The sequence below is a fragment of the Oncorhynchus kisutch genome, linkage group LG25 (genome assembly GCF_002021735.2).
Source record: "Oncorhynchus kisutch isolate 150728-3 linkage group LG25, Okis_V2, whole genome shotgun sequence".
Lineage (NCBI taxonomy): Eukaryota > Metazoa > Chordata > Actinopteri > Salmoniformes > Salmonidae > Oncorhynchus > Oncorhynchus kisutch.
Genome location: NC_034198.2, coordinates 17511692 through 17528876, shown reverse-complemented (window position 1 = coordinate 17528876; position 17185 = coordinate 17511692). Strand labels below are relative to the sequence as shown.

The 17185-nt window shown below is 46.1% G+C and overlaps 1 protein-coding gene across 7 annotated transcripts in view; it reads right to left on the bottom strand.

Annotated features, from left to right (window-relative positions):
- Nucleotides 1–17185, bottom strand: part of cacna1g (calcium channel, voltage-dependent, T type, alpha 1G subunit) — a 198029-nt gene that overhangs the window by 133724 nt on the left and 47120 nt on the right. For all 7 annotated transcript variants that reach the window (XM_031804822.1, XM_031804826.1, XM_031804827.1 and 4 more), the window contains exons 6-8: nt 14689–14781; nt 13350–14244; nt 12749–13137 (exon numbers count right to left, since the gene is read on the bottom strand). In XM_031804822.1, coding sequence (XP_031660682.1) covers nt 12749–13137; nt 13350–14244; nt 14689–14781 — 1377 coding nt within the window. The remainder of the gene's footprint in view (nt 1–12748; nt 13138–13349; nt 14245–14688; nt 14782–17185) is intronic.

Genomic DNA, 17185 nt, shown 5'->3' with positions numbered 1-17185 from the left:
GTTTAAAGGCACAGTCAACTTAGTGTATGTAAACTTCTGACCCACTGGAATTGTGATACAGTGAATTACACGTGAAATAATCTGTCTGTGAACAATTGTTGGAAAGATTACTTGTGTCATGCACAAAGTAGATGTCCTAACCGACTTGCCGAAACTATAGTTTATTAACATGAAATTTGTGGAATCGTTGAAAAACAGTGTATTTACAGTTTCGACTTCAATTGTACATACACTACATTACCAAAAATATGTGGACACCTGCTCTTCGAACATCTCATTCCAAAATCATTGGCATTAATATGGAGCACCCTTTTCTGCTTATAAGAGCCTCCGCTCTTCTGGGGAGGCTTTCCACTAGACGTTGGAACATTACTGCGGGACATGCTTCCATTCAGCCACAAGAGCATTAGCGAGATTGGGAACTTTTATTTGGAGATTGGACCTGGCTCATATTCAGCGTTCCAATTCATTCCTAAGGTGTTCAATGGGTTTGAGGTCAAGGGCTCTGTGCAGGCCAGTCAAGTTCTTCCACAACGATCTCGACAAACCATTTCTGTATAGACCTCGCTTTGTGCATAGGAAAACTGTCATGCTGAAACAGGAAAGGGCCTTCCCCAAGCTGCTGCTACAAAGTTGGAGGCACAGAATTGTCTAGAATGTCATTATATGCTGTAGAGTTAAGATTTCCCTTCACTGGAACTAAGGGACATAGCCCAAACCATGAAAAACAGCCTCAGACCATTATTCCTCCTCCGCCAAACTTTACAGTTAGCACTATGTATTGGGGCAGATAGCCTTTTCCTGGCATCTGCCAAACCCTGATTCATCCATTGGACTGCCAGATGGTGAAGCATGGTTCATCACTCCAGAGAACACGTTTCCACTGCTCCAGCATCCAATGGCGATGAGCTTTACACCACTCCAGCCGAAGCTTGGCATTGCGCAGGGTGATCTTGGGCTTGTGTGCGGTTGCTCGGCCATGGAAACCCATTTCAAGAAGCTCCAGACGAACAGTTATTGTGCTGACATTGCTTCCAAAGGCAGTTTGGAACTCGGTAGTGGAATGTTGCATCAGAGGACAAACGATTTTTACGAGCTACGTGAATCAGCACTCGGCAGTCCCGTCCTGTGAGCTTGTGTGGGTGAGCAGTTGTTGCTCCTAGATGTTTCCACATCACAATAACAGCACTTACAGTTGACCGGGCAGCTCTAGCAAGGCAGAAATTTGACGAACTAACTTGTTGGAAAGGTGGCATCGTATGACGGTGCCATGTTGAAAGTCACTGAGTTCTTCAGTAAGGCCATTCTACTGCCAATGTTTGTCTATGGAGATTGCATGGCCGTGCGCTCGTTTCGTCAAGTGCACTATAGGCCTACCGTTAGGCAATCGGATGACTCCGATGACTGTGTCTGCAGTAACGTAGCAGACATAAAAGAAAGCTATAGCAAAGTTGATACTGTGAGATTTCATAACATTTAAAAACATGATTAGAGAGAGACTGTCAACGAATACAGAAAAGAGATGCTGTTTTTATGAGTGAGTTCAGGTTTATTAAGTTCTTACTCACCACTGTCAACACTTTGTATTCAACACTTTTATAAGCCATAAAAGGTGCGTTCTTCCTACTTCCACTCAGTGCCATAACAGGCACTGTAGCAGGAATGAATGAGTTGGGAAGTGTATTGTTATTGTTGTCGAGGAATAGTTCACTTTCTCTGTTCATAGGAGTAACAACATGAATTTGTACATGACTCTAAATAATCCGGTGCGACTCGAGTTTCGCCATCAGCTGGAAGACGGTGTCCCTTTTTGGTCAAGGTCAGTGGAGGAAAGGGTGAGCGGAGTGAAGTTTGTAATTTCCACTTTAAAATGTCTGACTTCATTTGCTCCAAAAATATCCATTCATTATAATCCACACAATAACATGTGCTGTTGCTGCAGCATTATTGTCCTGCTGTGAGAAACTTGTCAAATTGAGATCCTACACCTGTATAATGCCAGATACTCTTAGACAATAGGTCGACTGTAACTCTACATTTTGTGAGCTGAGATAATATTTATACTGCTTGACTACAGGAATGCAGACCTGGCAGTCAGGATGGCTGCCACACCACCCCCCCTCCCTCCTCTCCCAGAGCCAGACCTGAAACCCCTGTTTCCTTATTAACAATGTACAAAATGTAGAGGTGTAAAGAGAGAGCGAGAGAGAGAACGAGAGGAAGTTAGAGAGAGGAAGTTCAGGGGGAAAACAATCCCACCATAAGCAAAGGAAAGAAGAGAGATGGATAGATGACGAGGGACGGGCAGGAGAGGTTGAAAGTCCCCTCACTCATTTGTTTACTGCAAAGAACAAAGGTGAGTATCCTTCATGTAAAGTAGAAAACTGCCCTCTGTTTAAATAGAGCAGCCTGTGTCACATAGTTGGAAGCAGGGCAACTATTTACACACAGACACACACACACATACACACACACACACACACACACCATAAAAGGTCACACTCTTACAGTAACTGGGGAGAGGGAGCAGATACATCCTCTATCTATCCACTCCCTCCACCCCTTCTCCCCTCTCTCCCCCTCTTCCTGTCCTGACCTTAGAGTGGAAAGAGTGTCTGGAAGGTCAAGCTGGCTGTTACAGGTTATGTGTGTGCGTGCGTGTGTGTGTGATACTATAGTGTAAATACTATAGTATTCACTGTAGTGTTTTTGCAGAATATCCTGTAGTATTCTGTAGTACTTCCAGAAGTGTTTTTGCAGACTGTACTATACTGTAGTATTTACTGTAGTGTTTTTGTGGAATGTACTATAGTATACTGCAGTATTTACTGTAGTGTTTTCACAGACTGTAGTATACTGTAGTATTTATTGTAGCTAGCGTTAACTATAATCTCTTTTTTAATTATCTTTCAAAAAGAAGAAGGCCTTCTCGTTCAGGAAACCCACTGGAGAAATACTAAACACATTTTCCATAACCTGTAGCTTAAGTAGAACTGTGGTCTGACCAGAAAGTTCAGAGAAAGTTCAGGGAACACAATATATGGTCTATACTTGGCATGTAGGTTTCTCACTTACGGGCGGCACAAATTGCATTATTGGGGGAGGGGATTTGGCTGGATATATCCAATCAAATCAAATTGTATTTGTCACATGCGCCAAATGCGAGTGAAATTCTTACTTTCAAGTCCTTAACCAACAATGCAGTTTTAAGAAAATACCTAAAAAAAAGTAAGAATAATTAAAGAGCAGCAGTAAATAACAATAGTGGGGCTATATACAGGGGGTACCGGTACAGAGTCAATGTGGGGGGCATGTAGGTAGAGTTATTAAAGTGACTATGCACAGATAATAACAGAGAGTAGCAGCAGCATAAAAGAGGTGGGGGCAATGTAAATAGTCTGGGTAGCCATTTGATTAGATGTTCAGGAGTCTTATGACTTGGGGGTAGAAGCAGTTTAGAAGTCTCTTGGACCTAGACTTGGTGCTCCGGTACCACTTGCCGTGCGATAGCAGAGAGAACAGTTTATAACTAGGGTGGCTGGAAGCTTGGACAATTTTTAGGGCCTTCCTCTGACACCGCCTGATATAGAGGTTCTGGATGGCAGGAAGCTTGGCCCTGGTGATGTACTGGGTCATACACACTACCCTCGGTAGTACCTTGCAGTCAGAGGCGAAACAGTTGCCATACCAGGCAGTGATGCAACCAGTCCGCATGCTCTCGATGGTGCAGGTGTAAAATCTTTTGAGGATCTGAGGACCCATGCCAAATCTTTTCAGTCTCCTGAGGGGGAATAGGTTTTTTGTCAGTAACCGAAAGGTTGCTGGGTTGAATCCCTGAGCTGACAAGGTAAAAATCTGTCGTTCTGCTCCTGAGCAAGGCAGTTAACCAACCCACTGTTCCCCGGGCGCCAAAGACATGGATGTCATTTATGGCAGCCCCCCGCATCTCTCAGATTCAGAGGGGTTGGGTTAAATGTGGAAGACACAGTTCAGTTGAATGCATTCAGTCGTTCAACTGACTAGGTATCCCCCTTTCCCTTATACTACAGGTTACCACAGAATTCTATAGTAAGTACTGTAGTATCTACCACAGGGAGTGATAAGTACATATCTGTGTGTGTGTGTGTGTGTGTGTGTGTGTGTGTGTGTGTGGGTGGGTGTGTGTGTGTGTTTGTGGGGGGGGGGGGGGTATGTCAGTGTGTAATAAGTTGTCCAAGAGTGGATTGCATCACTCTTTGCCTGACCTGTTTTTGTGTGTTTGTTAAAAACCACATATGCAGACACCCAGTGTTGACCATCATTATGAACTATATATTGTGTTTATTGCACACCACACCACACACACAAAGACAGACACACACAGCTGCAGCAGCAGCGGGGGACCGTGCATAATGGTAAATTGATAGCTAGGCCATCTGAATCAGACGCACCCATCCTGTTAGTCATCATAATAATCAAACATTAATAAGACCATTAAATCGAATTACTGGCAGCAGAAATATTGATTGGCCTTTGCAAATAGATAGAGCATGATGAAGTGTGTGTGTGTGTGTGTGTGTAGAGGAGGGGGTAGGGTAGAAGAGAGTCCCCCCTCCCATTCTGATTGAGTGTTCCAATGTTCCAGCTTCCCTGTGAAGTTCTCCTCGGACTCCTGGGGAATTCTGGCAGGGACACACTCCCTCAGTCCTTTTATCCCCCAGCCGACCCACATGGTGTGCGTGTGTGTGTTCGTGTGTGTGTGTGCGCGTGGAGCAGGCATCCAGATTCACAGGGTCACTATCGTTCTCTGACCCGGTCGCTCAGCAAACACTATCAAACGCCAATTACACACACACACACACACACACACACACACACACACACACACACACACACACACACTGCTGGAAGTTTTAGGAGAGAGTTTTATAGTTTTCGGCTCCCTCCTCTCCTCTCCTCATCCACCAATCCCTCTCCCTCTTCTCTGCTCCCTCGTTATTCAATTTTTTTTCCTTTCTCTCCCTCGTTCCCATTCTTTGTCTGGGTTCCTCTGACATGGATTCCTAATCTCTAGACGAGGCTGGGAAAGTTTGGAGAGACGAAACATTGATTTGAGTGTGTGCAAGAGCGTGTGAGTTTGTCCTTCTGTGTGCCTGTGTGAAAAGTTTGGTGTGGCAAAACACTGATCTACACTCATCCAAACCTACAACCACCCATGACTATTACATCCAATGTCATCCCATGAAGGTGGTTCTCAGCCATAAAGGAGCTGAGACTGTGTGGTGGTCTTCTGTAGTTAGACACTCTATGAGGGGGGATAGAGAAAGAGAGACCCAGGCAGTCGGTGAAGTCTTGCTCAGAACCACACCTCAAAGTTCTCTCTTCTATTTTATTGTGACAGCATTTTGTTGAATTTTTTACAAAAAAAATCATTGGGGGGGTTTACAGGAACAATATTCAAAAAATATTGGTACAGTGTTCAAACAAGAAAACTAAAAAGAAGTGGGCATCCGCTCTCCAACCTCTCATCCCATTTCCTCAACCCTACCCAGCCAACATGTCTCCCTCCAACCACCCACCTCCATGTTTTCACCACTTCCCACTTCCCCTAGCAACCCTGTTAAGTATTCTAAGAAACTACCAGATATCCCACTCCTTCCTTTCTCCATCACTCTCTCTCTTTTCCAAGTGGGTTGGGTGGCTAGTCTCTCTATTCCCCCAAGACAGAGGGCTCGGACCCCAATGCTCTTCAACACTTTGAGGAAGTGGGCGCGATACAGCTACAAAAGTACACTCCCCCCAACACAACTTTCACTGTCTTCTTGTAAGCAACATCCTTGGCGCTTCCAGGCAGCTGCTCGAGAGTAACAATGTTTGAAATGTTTGTGGGTGTTGGTGTTTTGTTTTGTGTCGCACAGCGTACTTTTCCCTGCTCTTTTAACGGATCAGGCTTTGACAACGATGGATTGCACAAACGTTGTTGAAATCTCGTCACATTTTCTACAGATTTACAAAAAACATGCACCTCCACTGGCAGAGCATATTGGCGACAAACTTTAGAAGAAGCCAGGTGACAGGGACTACAGCTGGTAAGGGCAGACAGAGGAAGAAACTGACAATCGAAGGTAACATACCTAAAATATTTCGAAAACACAATCTCTCACGTGAATGTAGAGTTCTAAGTGAATTATGTGATGCCACAAATACGTCCAGAAACGTCCCAGAGACTCCGAATGTGCTTGTTGGTAAAGATCATTGATAAACAAAGTGGATGAATTTGAACTGCTTCACCAATCAATACATGCAGACATTGGATGCGTCACTGAAACTTGGGCCCATGAAAATATCCTAGAGGAATTATCAGCTGTTCAGAAATGACAGGACCAGAGGGGATGAGAGGAGGGGCCGTGGATATGTATGTGAACCACAGTACGCAGGCAAAGTGAAGAAGTGACCTAGAGAAAGAGGAATTTGAGTCTGTGGTTTCACCTCCTACTGGCAGGGGACTGTTCCTGCTGCCTGGAAGATTGCCAATGTGTGTCCCCATACCTGAAGTGTCAAACCCACGTACAACGAGTGACTGGAGGCCCATCTCTCTAACTTCATGCCTTGGAAAAATCCAGAAGAGCTTCATCGTAAAAAAAAACTCATGCCAAAAGTTCTGAGTTCACAAATCAGTATGTCTACCTACCAAAGGCCAGCACTACCACCGGCCTTGTGAAGGCTACACACACCTGGCTGACAGTTACAGACTCCAAAAAACTAACAATGGTGAGGGTGTTATTTGCTGATGTGTCCATAGCCTTTGATTGGGTAGACCACGCAAAGCTCCTGCAACATCTGTCTGACATTAAACTTTGTCCAAGGTTGCTAGCCTAGCTACACGACAGGAAGAAGACAGAGGGTGATGGTTACTAGCCTAGCTACACGACAGGAAGAAGACAGAGGGTGATGGTTACTAGCCTAGCTACACGACAGGAAGAAGACAGAGGGTGATGGTTACTAGCCTGGCTCCACAGCTACACCACAGGTAGAAGACAGAGGGTGATGGTTACTAGCCTGGCTCCACAGCTACACCACAGGTAGAAGACAGAGGGTGATGGTTACTAGCCTGGCTCTACAGCTACACCACAGGTAGAAGACAGAGGGTGATGGTTACTAGCCTGGCTCCACAGCTACACCACAGGTAGAAGACAGAGGGTGATGGTTACTAGCCTGGCTCTACAGCTACACCACAGGAAGAAGACAGAGGGTGATGGTTACTAGACTGGCTCTACAGCTACACCACAGGAAGAAGGCAGAGGGTGATGGTTACTAGACTGGCTCTACAGCTACACCACAGGTAGAAGACAGACGGTGATGGTTACTAGCCTGGCTCTACAGCTACACCACAGGTAGAAGGCAGAGGGTGATGGTTACTAGCCTGGCTCAGCAGCTACACCACAGGTAGAAGACAGAGGGTGATGGTTACTAGCCTGGCTCCACAGCTACACCACAGGAAAAGACAAAGGGTGATGGTTACTAGCCTGGCTCCACAGCTACACCACAGGAAGAAGACAGAGGGTGATGGTTACTAAACTGGCTCTACAGCTACACCACAGGTAGAAGACAGAGGGTGATGGTTACTAGACTGGCTCTACAGCTACACCACAGGTAGAAGACAGAGGGTGATGGTTACTAGACTGGCTCTACAGCTACACCACAGGTAGAACACAGAGGGTGATGGTTACTAAACTGGCTCTACAGCTACACCACAGGTAGAACACAGAGGGTGATGGTTACTAGACTGGCTCTACAGCTACACCACAGGAAGAAGACAGATGGTGATGGTTACTAGACTGGCTCTACAGCTACACCACAGGTAGAAGACAGAGGGTGATGGCAAATGGCACTTTAGCCCTTGGGCAGAGGTCACCTCTGGTGTGCCACAAGGGGGCGTCGTCTCACCATATCTGTTTCATATCTGTCCACCCGAAAAGTTGTCTTCAGTAACATTAGGTATGCAGACGATGTAGGACTGTCCTGATCCATACCATTAAACCAGCATCAAAGAGGGAATTTCCATGGGCTTGGAGGCAAAGCAGCTGGAAGAGTGGGCCACATTCAACAACATGCTCCTGAATGGGAAAAAGTCTGCAAATTGGGATATGTTTTTCTAGAGACCACCCACAACCTGCACCACTAATCCTAGGAGGACAGAAAGTACCAAGTGGTAACAACAACTAACAGTCAGTGAGGAAGGAGGTGGAGCAGTCCAACCACAGCTCCCGTCGCTGCAGAGCAGGTGAGAGCAGGCTGCAGTGCACCTGGTGAAGGACATGCACACACTTGATCATCCACTGAATAACCTGCTCCGTCTAAAAAGAGGCAACTGCACCACCAGGCTCATGAGAAACAGCCACGAACTGTCCTGTATAACTGCCCGTACGAACCGCCTGAGAAACGCCACTCTACCCACTGCTATTAGACTGTACAGTCGTGGCCAAAAGTTTTGAGAATGACACAAATATTAATTTCCACAAAGTTTGCTGCTTCAGTGTCTTTAGATATTTTTGACAGATGTTCCTATGGAATAATGAAGTATAATTACGAGCATTTCATAAGTGTCAAAGGCTTTAATTGACAATTACAAAAAGTTGATGCAAAGAGTCAATATTTGCAGTGTTGACACTTCTTTTTCAAGACCTCTACAATCCGCCCAGGCATGCTGTCAATTAACTTCTGGGCCACATCCTGACTGATGGCAGCCCATTCTTGCATAATCAATTCTTGAAGTTTGTCAGAATTTGTGTGTTTTTGTTTGTGCACCCGCCTCTTGGGGATTGACCACAAGTTCTCAATGGGATTAAGGTCTGGGGAGATTCCTGGCCATGGACCCAAAATATTGATGTGTTGTTTCCCGAGCCACTTAGTTATCACTTTGCCTTATGGTGCTCATCATGCTGGAAAAGGCATTGTTCGTCACCAGACTGTTCCTGAATGGTTGGGAGAAGTTTCTCTCGGAGTATGTGTTGGTACCTTTCTTTATTCATGGCTGTGTTCTTAGGCAAAATTGTGAGTGAGCCCACTCCCTTGGCTGAGAAGCAATCCCACACATGAATGGTCTCAGGATGCTTTACTGTTGGCATGACACAGGACTGATGGTAGCGCTCACCTTGTCTTCTCCGGACAAGCTTTTTTCCGGATGCCCCAAACAATTGGAAAGGGGATTCATCAGAGAAAATGACTTTACCCCAGTCCTCAGCGGTCCAATCCCTGTACCTTTTGCAGAATATCAGTCTGTCCCTGATGTTTTTCCTGGAGAGAAGTGGATTCTCCAAAATTCTTCCTGAGCAAGCTCTGTACTGGTGGTACCCCAATCCCACAGCTGAATCAACTTTAGGGGACGGACCTGGCGCTTGCTGGACTTTCTTGGGCGCCCTGAAGCCTTCTTCACAACAATTGAACTGCTCTCCTTGAAGTTCTTGATGATCCGATAAATGGTTGATCTAGGTGCAATCTTACTGGCAGCAATATCCTTACATGTGAAGTCCTTTTTGTGCAAAGCAATGATGACGGCATGTGTTTCCTTGCAGGTAACCATGATTGACAGAGGAAGAACAATGATTCCAAGCACCACCCTCCTTTTGAAGCTTCCAGTCTGTTATTCGAACTCAATCAGCATGATCTCCAGCCTTGTCAACACTCACACCTGTGTTAACGAGTGTTAACGAGAGAATCACTGACATGATGTCAGCTGGTTCTTTCGTGGCAGGGCTGAAATGCAGTGGAAATGTTATTTTGAGATTCAGTTCATTTGCATGGCGAAGAGGGACTTTGCAATTAACTGCAATTCCTCTGATCACTCTTCCTAACATTCTGGAGTATATGCAAATTGTCATCATACAAACTGAGGCATCAGACTTTGTGAAAATTTATATTTGTGTCATTCTCAAAACCTTTGGCCACGACGGTATACTAACTCTAGAGCTTAAAAATTCTCCCCCCTAATTAATTTTTTTTAAATCAGATTTCAATATTTACATTTCCATCATAAAAAATGTCCTGGAATGTTTTCAATTGTTCTGTATTCTATTTATGTCACATATGATGTGTTTTAAATGTATTTTAAATGAGTGTTTTGCAATTATTAGTCATGTAAATTCTGCATTTCTTCAGTTTCATCTGTGAGCAAGAATAAATAAATGAACTCAAACTATTCCACTGCTGAAGGGCACTGCTCTTCGGAGAACATTTCTACTTCAATAACAAATGCCGTTGAGTGTGGACTCTTTAGTTCACTTTTGAAATATGACAATGCCTAACAAACTTTGATTTTTGAGTGAACTGTAACTTTAAGGAGGACTCTTAAGGGCAGACAGGTCACTCAAGATCCAAGGAGATAGTCAACGTTCGTCTAGATCCCCAGGACATCGGGAGATGCCATAAAAACAGGCCACTAGGGGCAACAGTGAGCACTATTACCATCAGGTTGAGGGCTTGTGGACAGAGATGGCGGATGGGCGTATGTAGTTGACGTGTTCAACCCCAGTGCTAGGCACTAGTTTATTTGTTATTTTTTAGCAAAGGTATCCTAAACCTTAACCCTTACATTAACCATTCGGAATGAATGCCTAAACTTAACTTAAATTTGACGTTTATCCCCCTTGGACAACGTTGAATATTGAGGTCTTGTTACTTGAGCCAGTGTTTCCCAACTCCAGTCCTCGAGTAGCCCCAACTGTACACATTTTTGCTGTAGCTACAGACAAGCACACCTGATTCAACTTGTCAACTAATCATCAAGCCCTCAATGAGTCGAACCAGGTGCGTTTGTCAGGGGGTCCAACATAAATGTATACTGTTGGGGGTACTGCAGGACTGGAGTTGGCTTAAGGGGTGAAACACTGGCTTAAGGGGTGAAACACTGACTTAATGACGTAAGGGGTGAAACACTGACTTAATGACGTAAGGGGTGAAACACTGACTTAATGACTTAAGGGGTGAAACACTGGCTTAAGGGGTGAAACACTGGCTTAAGGGGTGAAACACTGGCTTAAGGGGTGAAACACTGGCTTAAGGGGTGAAACACTGGCTTAATGACTTAAGGGGTGAAACACTGGCTTAAGGGGTGAAACACTGGCTTAAGGGGTGAAACAATGACTTAAGGGGTGAAACACTGGCTTAAGGGGTGAAACACTGGCTTAAGGGGTGAAACACTGACTTAATGACTTAAGGGGTGAAACACTGGCTTAAGGGGTGAAACACTGGCTTAAGGGGTGAAACACTGGCTTAAAGGGTGAAACACTGGCTTAAGGGGTGAAACACTGGCTTAATGACTTAAGGGGTGAAACACTGGCTTAAGGGGTGAAACAATGACTTAAGGGGTGAAACACTGACTTAAGGGGTGAAACACTGGCTTAAGGGGTGAAACACTGGCTTAAGGGGTGAAACACTGGCTTAAGGGGTGAAACACTGACTTATGGGGTGAAACACTGGCTTAAGGGGTGAAACACTGGCTTAAGGGGTGAAAAACTGGCTTAAGGGGTGAAACACTGGCTTAAGGGGTGAAACACTGGCTTAAGGGGTGAAACACTGACTTATGGGGTGAAACACTGGCTTAAGGGGTGAAACACTGGCTTAAGGGGTGAAAAACTGGCTTAAGGGGTGAAACACTGACTTAAGGGTTGAAACACTGGCTTAAGGGGTGAAACACTGGCTTAAGGGGTGAAACACTGGGTTAAGGGGTGAAAGCACACTCCGGTGGATCTGGTGTGGTGTGCTTAGCGTCTAACGGGTCTAGGGAGATCCAGAGTGTGTTTTTAAAGGGGATTTCTACAAGATAAAACACTCTCTGTGATCTATTATAGATGGTTGTGGAGGCGAGGGAAGCTGACAGCACCATGTTAAAGCCCCAGACACACACACACACACACGCACACACATAATGTATAAATGCCAAGATACAAACACACACATGCACCACACGCAATCACCTCCTCAAGAATGTGTTTCAACCCATCCACTAATACAAACCTGCTTTAACACCACACGCATATACTCACATCTGTGTGAAATACAGTTACACATACTATGTGTGTGTGTGTGTGTGTGTGTGTGTGTGTGTGTGAGCTGGGCGGGAGACCCGGTGGCGTGCTCCCTTCAGGCTATGGCTTGCACACGAGGCATGTGAGAAAGCGAATGAGAGAGGGAGAGGGAAGGAGAGAGAGAAAGACAGGGAGAGATGGAGAGAGAGAGAGAGAGAGAGAGAGAGAGAGAGAGAGAGAGAGAGAGAGAGAGAGAGAGAGAGAGAGAGAGAGAGAGAGAGAGAGAGAAAGAGAGAGAGAGAGAGAGAGAGAGAGAGAGAGAGAGAAAGAAAGAAAGAAAGAGCAATCTCTTTCAGATGTTTGGGGTCCTTCCTCACCCTTCACACACACACACACACACACAAAATCACACACACAGACACACACGCTCTCCTACACTTTCACATGGTCACAATTACGCTCCTGTAAACAAGGCAGTCCGGAGTTGCATGAAACGCTCAGAGGATTGGGAAGAATGGGAATTCCTCTCCGGCCTCAGGGAAGGAAGTTGAGTAAAGGCTAGGAGCGGTTCAATGCACACAGCTACACACAGTCTGAACCACTGCACTCACAGGGAATAGTCTTCATACTGCAGTTTGGCTTCTCCAATCCCAACTTTCCCCTGTCCTAGTAACACCTACACACACACAGACACACAAATACAATCCTCCTGAGGATGTACCAAGGAAAACACACACACTCACCTGTTCGTGGTATTCAATCCCCATACTCAGTGTATTAATCAGAATGGCGATCATGATCCCTCTTCCAAAGTACTTGCTGTCGACTATCTTCCTAAAGGTGTCACACACCAGCCTCCAGGCCCGGACCACTCGCCCTGCCGTGGTACCCAGCTTTCGCTGCCCCTTCCTGGGCTGACGGCTGTCCCGACGGTCCCTGCGGTCTCTGTGGTGGAGGTCCTGGGTGAACTCGTAGATGCCCTCGCTGTCTGAGTCCCCGGGGTTCTCGTTTACATCCGTGCCCTCTGACTCCCCTGCTAGGGCCTTGGCACAGTATGGGCATGATTCAGGGTCAAAGGGGAACGAGGGGTCCAGGGTTCCGATGACACTCAGGTCACGGTTGGATAGCTGGGCTGGAGGGAGGGATGGAGAAGACGATAGGAAGAGAAAACAGATATACAATATGCATCTTTGTTGATATTGTACCTTTTCAAACATGTAACTCAGAAAAATAGATGTTCCCATTTTCTCCCAATTTTCATCACAGTCACACCGTGACTTTAATTTAAACATGACAGAAACACCATATCCCTCTCACATGGTTTGCGTGTGTTTTATGGTGTACCTGGCGTAGGTGTGTGTGTGTCCACCAGACTCTGTGGTCCCCTCTCCAAGGTTAGTGGTGGTATATTGAGGTTGAGGTTTATATTACTGATGGTACTAGCTGTAACACTGACACTTCTAGACTCCATTAGTGCCCTGGGCTGTAGGGTGGGGTAGTTCTTAGGTCCGGGGGCAGCAAAGGGCACTGAGTTCCTCTTCATAGCCCTGGACATGGGGATGGGTGCCAGGGAGAAGGGGCTAGGGGTGAGGGTAGTGGGGGTGGTGGGCTCCAGGTGGCAGTCTGTGTGGCACATGATGCCCAGCGCGGGATTGGCTGGTGACGCCGGGGTCGCCAAGTTCAGGTCAGAGGTCGATGGAGGTGGACCCAACATGAGCCGTCCAGCGCCACCGTTGTTGCTATGTGAACCCGTCTCCACGTCCGCCCCTCCTCCCCCGACACACTCTACCCCCCTACCCCCTAGTCCCCCCCTCACACTCCCATTCACTAGGTGATAGTGATGATGATGATGATGATGTTGGTGAGCCAAGTGATGAACGGACATCGACCCTTTTCTGGAGACCACAGAACCCTGTCTGGAAGCCTTCCTCCTCCTTCTCTGGCTCCCCCTCTCTCGCTCCAGGGCAGGGGGAGAGGCTGCGATGTTCATCCCAGCACGGCGCATCAAGGCCCGACAGACATGGGCCACCTGCCTGCACCCCTTGCGGAGGACATGGACCAGGAGTTTGAGCAGCTCGTCGTAGCAGGAGCCCGGCTCGGAGAAGGAGGCCAGGGTACTAGCGTTGGACAGGAAACGGATGCGCTGTTCCTTCATCAGCTGGCTCTCCCTCTGCTTGGTCTCACTGAACTGGGTGGCGATGACGACCAGACACAGGTTGATCATGAAGAAAGAGCCAATCTGGAGAGGGGCAACCAGAAACACACACAGAGTCTATACCCACACACTTTAGGGAGTTTTTCCACCTACATATCCACTGTGAGTTGAACATACAAATAACAGACAGTCTCCCAGGTTAGCTAGCGGCTAGCCTCCCAGCCTCTGAGAAGCAGCTCCCCCAGCTCTGTGAATGTGTGCTTGAGGAGATAATACTCCTGTACTGTATCACCAGGCTGTGTACTGCTTAAGGGAGTTTCAGACTGAACAGATGTTGAGTGGTGTACTGAGACATGTTGTTTCTGGAAGCAGACGTAAGGGCCTGGGAGGGCATTCAGGAGTCAGGAGTTTGCTAAGAGCTTGAATAAGCAGCTATGCCATTGCATTGAATTATGCTACAGACACACACACACACAAACTATAGATGAATTCTAATAATTAACTCTCCCCACTTATTTGGTCACTTACGATGATGAGGAGGATAAAGTAGATGAAGTTGTAGAAGGAGTGAGAATCCATCACAAAGTACATGATGTCCACCCAGCCCTCCAGCGTGATCACCTATCAGCACGAGAAGGAAGGAGAGAAAGAGAAGAGACAGAGAGAGACAGACACACAGAAAGACATAGATATCACACAAACAAAGGCTGTAGGTCAGGCATTTTGACTTCAAACCCCTCCCTAGTGCACCATCCACATCACACCAACTACTGAACACTCTCTGAACACACCCTCTCTCTCTCTCTCTCTCTCTCTCTCTCTCTGTGTTTGAGTTTCACCTCAAGAACAGAGCCACTGAGATTGAGTTAACACTGGATCCGCTAAAGAAGTCATTTTGACTGCTTATGATTATTTTTTTAAGTCCTGCCACCCCTCTGTCCTGGACTTTTCCAAAATAAGTCTATATAACACACTGTCGGTGTTAGAATCTTAATATTTCAAAACACAACTGGAGTTATAACCAGTTTTACGAGGCCATGTCACTTCCACATGTTGCCCCTCCTTCTCCCAACAGTAGGACCTGCTCCACACCTTCTTCCGACAGTTAAAAGTGCAGTGCCCAGCAGACAATCCCTCTGATAATCGCCTTGAAACAGAATGCCAAATCAGCAGAGTAAATCAGTTCAATAAAGTATGATGGGGGAGAAAGGGGGAGAATGGGTGAGATGATGAGCGAGGGGAAGAGAACGATGCATAATCATGTAATCAGCAATTGTGAATGAAGAACAGGGCGGGACATTCTACTATATTGATCCATTCTAGTTATAATCTTAAAATGGTATGTGTCCTACTGTATATCAGTCCACTGAATCCAAGCAGTCTTATCAGTCTACTCTGGCCTAGTTGGAGGAGGCTACACAGTGAGAGCGTGTGCAATTGTTCATGCTGAACGGCTTTCAATATCTGGGAAAACATCCTGGCAGCAGGTGAGCGAATGTCGGAGAATGTGGTGACGAGGATTGTGGAACCTTAAATTGGCAAGGGGAGAAATGTCACCGTGGACAATTCCCTCACTTCACTGTCATTGGCAGCCGAGTTGCTTGCCAAGAAAACAAGTCTGGCCGGCACCGTGATCAAAGTGTGTCGTGAGGTCCTTCCTCTGCGCAAAATAAGGCACCTGCACAACGGTGCTGAAGAATGACAAGACGCCAGGGACACAATAAAGAGAGAACGGGAGTGTCAATGCTGTGGGTAACTGGAGAAAGGAGTCAGGCGCAGGAGAGCTGAGATGCATGGACAAGGTATTTCATTCAAGAAAACACCAGTATAAACACAATACTCTGGTGCTGGAAAATTACCGGTACCACGAATTAAAACGGGCGTAAATAACAAAACCCGGCAACAATATACCAACCGTCAGATACAGCCTTACAATAAAACAAACACGCACACAAACATGGGGGAAAACCAGAGGGTTAAATAATGAACATGTAATGGGGGAATTTAAACCAGGTGTGTTAAAAACAAAGACAAAACAAATGGAAAATAAAAAGTGGATCGGTGATGGCTAGAAGGCCGGTGACGTCGACCGCCGAATGCCGCTCGAACAAGAAGAGGGACCGACACCAGCGGAAGTCGGGACAGGGAGACTATTACACACTACAACCAAACAAAGGTATGTCAAAGTGTGTCAAGCCGGTGAAAGTTACGAGGTTTTATGTCAATTGTTGAATGAAATCCAACGGATGCCATTGCATGAAGACACACACAAGCATGCGCTGAAGATAATTGACTATTTTTGACCGCTGTCACATCAACGCTCATATTCATTATAATGCTTTTTGCTGAGTTCCACTCTTTATCATTTGACCGTGCATCTTGGTGGTTGGGATATATCTACATTTTTTGTGCTATAAAAAGAAGCTGTTACCGTGTTCCAACACAAATGCTTCCTGTTTCACAGTTGTAACAGTCACTCCGTGAATACAATTGATTGAATCCCTGAATATTTTTCATTGCTGTAGGAACACAACCAATGGTTATCTTTGCGATAGCATACAGTGTATGAGACGTATTAATCACACTGTTGGAATGTTGCAGTCAGAACGACTGCTCATTGGCTCAAAGGGCGGTCCGTCGAGGCCCGGCGGTTCTCATGCTAATCGTGGAAATCCTCAATCTTTCTGATTCAGGAGTATGTCTGTGAAGTCTGTAACGACACAACTACAACACGGGGACACATTAAAACTCGAGTGAAGTCCCTGCGATGAATAGGCTGACAAGAGAGCGAATGACAGAAATTATATTTAGTGCGCTTCACTCCACTTCCATCGCCATAGCGACCCTCTTAATCTATTCATCCCTATTCCTTAGATGCAGCAGCAGTACAACCAATTATGCTCTCGGTCTCTGTGTCTCATACACCCTAATGCAACCTAACCCTGGGAAGGATACAGCTCAACAGCTACGTCAAAGTCTTAAGGAGGGACCAGTCAAGTGGTCAGTCAACTGTTTGGGGTACTTC